General features: G+C 35.0%; 1 protein-coding gene across 1 annotated transcript; it reads right to left on the reverse strand.

Annotated features, from left to right (window-relative positions):
* Positions 1-3,482: 3,482 nt before the first annotated feature.
* On the reverse strand, positions 3,483-6,492 carry LOC143540362 (protein neprosin-like). Its single transcript, XM_077033450.1, has 7 exons — positions 5,747-6,492; positions 5,457-5,543; positions 5,134-5,358; positions 4,870-5,034; positions 4,718-4,771; positions 4,469-4,615; positions 3,483-3,989 (listed from the first exon to the last, which is right to left on the reverse strand). Exons 1-7 carry the CDS (start codon positions 6,098-6,100, stop codon positions 3,612-3,614), a joined length of 1,410 nt encoding a protein of 469 aa, XP_076889565.1. The 5' UTR covers positions 6,101-6,492; the 3' UTR covers positions 3,483-3,611.
* Between the last annotated feature and the right edge of the window lie 209 nt (positions 6,493-6,701).

Here is a 6,701-nt window from a genome sequence, read left to right on the forward strand (position 1 = left end):
GTAATATTTACATGTATCAATTAACTACTACTACTCATGTTGTATTTCTATCTTTATATAACCCACAACGAACGGGGGTCCGGGGGCAGCGCCCCTGGCAGTGGGGTCCAGGGGTGGCAGCCCCTAGCAGGGTCCAAGGGGCAGAGCCCCTGGCTAGGGTCGAGCTGCCAGGTTAGCTTGGAAAAATTTTATTTCCATTAACTGTCTTAACACATTTTTCATTAGGTTTTTAATTTATTTTCTCATTTGCTAACTCCAGCGAACTTATCATTAAGCGAACTTAACAATAAGCGAACTTAACATTAAGCGAACTTAACAATAAGCGAACTTAACATTAAGCGAACTTAACATTAAGCGAACTTATCGTTAGCGAACTTAAGCATAGGCGAAATTAGTGTTCGGCGAAGTTAACCCTAGGCGAACATATGCCAGGCGAAGTTGTCAGGGCGAACTTGGGGTCCAGCGAAGTTAATCATAGGCGAACTTGTCAACAAGCGAAGTTGGCCAGCGAACTTAGTTAATCAGCGAAGTTATCAGTTAGGCGAACTTGCTTGCAGGCGAACTTGCTTACAGGCGAAGTTCGCGTGTAGGCGAAGTTGTGCAGCAGCCGCCGCTGTTCATCCTTAATTCCCCAAAATCATCATCGTTTTACCGAGAAATCCATGGGTATGGTATTTGACTAATCCGCGGTCATTCCTATGGTCGTTTTTGGATATGGTTTGACCCAAAAACACGTAAAGTTTGGACCTTTAAGTTCAAAAACGTTCAATACTAGTGTTAAGGGTTCATTAACCGAGCCGTTTCCATTTTCGGGTTCATTACACTCGTATTTATCATCAAGTTTACAACTTTATGTTTCGTTTATACCCGATCTACTCTCGTTCTAAGTTTCAATGCTAAACGCTAATAAAACGTAAACTTTAAAGGGTCAAGATTATACATTTAGCGCTCGTTTGGATCTCGTTTAACTTGTTTATGTACTCTAGATCTCGTGTAATAAAGATCTAATACCAACTAACGTTCGTTTGGCCTCAAGCCCCTCTCGTCTCTCTCGGCCGTGTATACGGTGGTGTGTGGTGTGTGTGTTTTGGAGTGTGTAGAGATTTAGATGGAATGAAATGAGGTTTAGGGTTTTATGGTGGTTTAGGAGGATATTTATATTCCCCAAGGCCCATGGACCTAAAGCCCATTACCCTTTAATCCATCTTATTTAATCTAAGTCCATGATCCGTTCTTTACTCGATATTAATTAATTAATAACGCGAGATCACTAAACGTAACTTTCTTTATTTAACGTTATAATATTTTAGGATGTTACAATCGTGCTATATTTTGTTCGGTATTGTTTTATATTTTGCGATTTATTGTGTCATTTTTTAGTTATAATTGCGTCTTTTATTCATTTTCGTCATTGTGTCTTTTTGTCATTTTTTATCAACGGGAATGATGGCGGAAACATTTTAGTTTTTTTTTTCTGTTTTTTTTTCGTTTTTTATTTATATTTTGAGTTATAATTATTTTATTATTTTTTAAAATATTTTAAAGAATTATTTATATAATCACAAATTCTTCTCACACTTCTTATCTTTATATCACTTTATATTTTAACTGACCCTTTCATCTTATATCAAGACTTTTGTGTCCATGTCTTGAATATTAAAGTTGTGAGTATGATTGAATCTTATTTTTAATATATATATTAATATTGATATTGAATAATTGATGAGGCTTATCGGGCTCATGCCAAAATCTCTAGTCACTCACGTAATTATTTAATATTTTATTAATTATAACAACTAAATAATTATCCTTAATTCCATAAATAAAAGTAATGTTTTTTATTTCTTTTATTTTACTTTATATTTAAACTAAATAAAATATTTATAAATTATATTTTTAAACACTACACTAGGGTAAGTGTCGGCTTTATATGTTTTATTTGTCAGTTAGTTAAACGATTTTTTTCAAACTTTGTTTTCCTATTTTTCATGGTCCATCTTTAGAATGTCTGAAACTTTTTTCATGATTATATCATCGTCTCATGATTTTATATCCGTGTTTCAATGTTTGATACCTCGCCTTAAACTATTTTTTTGGCTTACTAATTTATGCTTACGAATTTGTGTTGGTACCGCTGATACTAACCGAATTTGTGTTAGCTTACAGTTGAAACGTGTCGGTTTTTTTTGGATCTGCGTATGATATAATTTGTTGTATTTTGGCATTGACGGGTTTATTTATTTTGTTTAGTTTCGATATGTAGTAACTTGATACAAACTGACTTCATATCGACTTGCAACGAGTTTATACTTTAACTCTTTTACTTATGTTTTTTTTTGTTAGATTTAATGGTTCTGTCGTGAAACGCATCCTAGTTCAATATTAATGAGGCATTTCATAGATTGGGCCTACATTTACCTTCGACTATTGGGCCTTGATAAAATATCTCGACTCTGAACGACCCATTATCTACTCAGGTTTTGGTCTGTCAAATAGAGGTGTAAATTTTAACCGGTTCACCAATCGAAACTAGTTAGACCCAGTAACTTGCATTTAGAAACGGTTTGTAACTGATAGGAACATATATAGGACCAATAAGCAGCTTGGTTATTAACTATTGTGGTCATAACTAGAGGTGCAAAAAAAACCCGATCCTGGAATCGGACCCGAAATAAAATTCCGGAGCCGGTTTTTTTAATACCTGGGTTTTTAACACCTGAACCCGTACCCGACACTACCCGTAGGGTATAGATAGGGTATGCATTTCGGCACTAAAACCCGAACTGGACCCGATTTGTACCCGGTAATACCCGAAAACCCGAACCGGACTCCATACCCGGAACCGGGTTTTTCCAATACTGGAAACCGGGTATTTCAAATACCCGATTTATACCCGAAAAATACCTTAAAAATACCCGAAAATACCCCTAAAAAGTGCAACCTTTTAAAAATTCCAATCTATACCCGGAAAAGTACCCGGAAAAAAACCCGAAAAACCCCACAAAAAGGGTTTTTTCAATACCCGAAAATAGGGTATTTAAATACCCGGTTTTAGAATACCCGGTTATATACCCTACCCCGAACCCGATGCATTGGGTGTGGTTTTTAGAGGCAATACCCGGACCCGAACCCGTCCCGATTTTTACCAATACCCGATTTTCTAATACCCGATCATACTCGAACCCGGTTCCATACCCGAACCCGGATATTTAAAAAATCCGATTTGTGCACCTCTAGTCATAAGTCATAACTGGTATTTGCACCTCTAGCATCAAATACCCAATATTTTCGATGTTAATAAACAGAATAACGGTTTAAATTATTCCATTCTATTAAGTTAATTAACAATTGTGCGTAGAACAAAATTAACATAAATTGAAAAAGAAAAAAATACACCGTAAATCATCATAACATATGAACTATTTAATTTAATCAAAACCACAAATTTACATGATTTTCATCAAGCTATAATTCAAAACAAACCCTAAAAATTGAAAGAATAACCCATATAAAAAGCAAATGGATCGTTAAACCGAAATAAAACAACAAAACTGATTGTAAAAACGCCATCCTTGTATTTGTACTCAACGGATAACCTGAGCCAGTGCATTTTAGGGGCATCTCGGGTTTTTACCCGGCCCGCCATAATAAATATAATTACCCCAAACATTATTAATCCCGCCTCTAATATCATAGCAGTTGGGATTGTCAGCTAATACTTTCAGATTAGACAATGGGATTAAGCTATTATCCCAGTCAACAACTTGCATGTTCCGAAAATATGAAGCTTTCCCAAATCCTTCACCCGAGAAATGACCGCTTCCCATTTGAGTTGACGTATGAGAACCCGAGGCTTGACTATTCACAATTTCACCCCCGAATTGTACCATACTCGCGTGATCCCGAAGGTGAGTGAACAAAGAGGCTGGCCAATATCCAACCAAAACCCCCGATCCAAACTCGAGCCACCAGTTTCCATGCTTCGGATCCTGCGTCAAATCAGTCCAAAATACTTTAAATGACCATGTAGGTATCACTTTATTTTAGATCTTTTTAAGTTACCCGTTTTGACATGTAAACATTTTTTTTTAAATCGGTTGTAACCAGAAACAAAATAACCGTTTCCTTTAAATAACTCGTTCTAACTTAAACTCGTATTGACCCGTTAACCCGTCGATCCAACCTATCCATTTTAAAGGTATAATAATATATTTCTAGATAAAGAACATAGGATATAATTTCTTCATGGTGTATAAGGCAAGGCTGCTTTGAAATATATGATTACACTTCCACCCTTTAAAGAAACCAAATGATTCGTATCTCTTTATTACTTTTCCTTTTTATACAAAATCAAACCTTTTTATTTACAATTATTTAAAATATCTTTTACCAATTTCCAGCATAAATTTCAAAATTTGTAACATAAAATTTATTATAAATCTATTAATTGTGACACGGTTAAACTTACCTTCCATATCAGCAAACTGATATCAAACTGTCCACCGTTATACGATGACGTCGGAGATATAGCCGCTCCAATCGCAATCCTATTGTTCGTTTGAACAAAACCCGAGCACAATAGATTGTAGCATCCGGTTGCTTGATACGCATCAGTCTACAATTTATTTAAAATAATAATAAGTTAAAATTAATTACAAAATTATTTCAATAAATACGTTATGTCACAAAATGATTAGCTAAAAGAATTAAATCTTACAGTCCAATAAGTAAAGAATCTAGGGTAGTTATCTCCATATAACTCTGGGCTAACCTGTTACATACAAATTATGAACACATATCATATATGTGTATTATGTATTAATGTCTATATATGCATCATGCATGTACATGTATGTTGAACAAAAATACCTGCCAACCAGCTTCAATGGTGTTGAGATCATCACCAAAAGAACCAGAAATAACCCACATTTGCGACAAACTGAACTCGAATCGATCCGTCACCTTTGGATCCCAAACATTTATGCTGGATTTTGCTCCATAATATTGATCTCCACTCACATAACCAACAGCATGCTGTCCATCATTTGCGACGGAATTTATACTTTTAGCAACGAGTTCTCGGTCCAAAAGTTATTATGTTCCCAAAAATAATATTATGCTCTATGAATTTACCTCGTGGCCACCATTAGAAGAATCTCTTCTCACTGACTTCACTATTTTTCGACCGAATCTTTTAATCGAATTTGCTCGTAAAATATCTTGCTCGGTTGTTCTTCTAATTGGAATTGTTCCTTCGGGGCAGTATTCGCCGGATATGCTCCATAGTTGATAGTTTTCCGACTCTATTCTGGCTTGATGATGATGTTGTCGATGCCCGTATGGTCTCTCCGGTGGATCCTAATTATTTAAAAATTAGTAAGAAATTATATAAGAACAAGAAAAATAATTAATCTTGTATTTTTTTCAATAATTAAAATTTAAAAAGTTAAACTCACCAATGGCTTTGTTCCTTTCAACATAGGATGGTCAAAAGCTGGCTGGTGATGAACCATGACACAATCCAATATATCCCCATCTGGACTCTATATCGAAATAAATAAAAATCAATTAATATTCAAAACCGTAATGTTATAGCTACACCATCTCCATCTGATTTTACATAACCAAACTGCCGTTTTGACCAAAATGTTACATTTTGAAGTCAGAAGACAGTGAACAGTGTGAGATTAGACGTAAGACAGTTCTGGTCAAAAACATTTCAACAATTAATTAAACGTATATTTACCTGGATTGTTTTAACAGCAGGTTTGTTGATCTTCAACAGATGTGTTCTGATTAATCTCATTTTCTTCGACTCTTCACCCGGCCGGAAAGTTTGATTCATTCGCCGGAAATCTTCGAATTGTGCCGCGGAGATTGCTGGAAAAAACAATAGGAAAAATACAAAGGAGGAAATGATTGGACTGAACCGGAAGTTAAAAGTGGAATACATTCTTGTATGTACTTGTGTTGTTCCAAACAAATGTGTCTTTGTTTTATGTTTTTGTTTTTGTTTTGTGCATTTGCCTTCTTCTTGTCTTCTTCTCAGATCAAAACAAAAACAAGTTTCTTCTGTTTTCTCCCAATGAAGACTAGCCATTGATCCAAATAGGTTCCAGAATCACTCAAACGTACGCCATTTTCGAAGTTTCAAATTATGATGTTTTGTGAGAGAATAATAATAATAATGATAATAATAATAATAAGAATAGAAACAAAAGAGAATCCAAGTAATGCGGTCACACTGATCTTCTCTCTCTAGAGTTTCTATTCTAATTCTATTCCTTGATTTCTATGCTCTGACAAACAACAACTTCAAGGCAAGAAGCAATTAAATAGCTCAAGTATTGATGATTTGAGCACCAAAAATGGGGGGTTTTGAGTTCTTTTAGAGGTTAACCATGTGGGGTTTGCTAATAAATATTGGGGTGTGGCCAAGACATGCATTTTTTGAGAAATTAAAATCGAGTAGAGAGAGAATGAAAGAGAGAAGTGTGGGTTGAAGAGGGGGGGGGGTGTTTAGTTTTCAATACATAAACTTGTTGAACTTGTTTAAGTATATCTTTAATTAGATGCACTTGTTATAATGTTAAATCTATGACAAGGATAATTATGTTATGGTTACACCACCCTATCTTATTTCACGTCATCAAACGAACACTACTTAGACGATCGTTTTGATAAAAAAAAAATCAAACTTC

This window comes from Bidens hawaiensis, unplaced genomic scaffold (assembly GCF_021521415.1).
Source record: "Bidens hawaiensis isolate Kalapana, Puna unplaced genomic scaffold, B.hawaiensis_p1.1 tig00000820_1, whole genome shotgun sequence".
Lineage (NCBI taxonomy): Eukaryota > Viridiplantae > Streptophyta > Magnoliopsida > Asterales > Asteraceae > Bidens > Bidens hawaiensis.

What these genes read in the sequence shown, in the direction of transcription:
- LOC143540362 (XM_077033450.1), bottom strand. Translation starts at nt 6,100, where the DNA reads ATGGCTAGTCTTCATTGGGAGAAAACAGAAGAAACTTGTTTTTGTTTT. An exon ending in CTGCTGTTAAAACAATCCAG is followed by an intron (nt 5,544 to 5,746) that starts GTAAATATACGT and finishes ATTTCGATATAG; the next exon opens with AGTCCAGATGGGGATATATT. An exon ending in CCATTGAAGCTGGTTGGCAG is followed by an intron (nt 4,772 to 4,869) that starts GTATTTTTGTTC and finishes TGTATGTAACAG; the next exon opens with GTTAGCCCAGAGTTATATGG.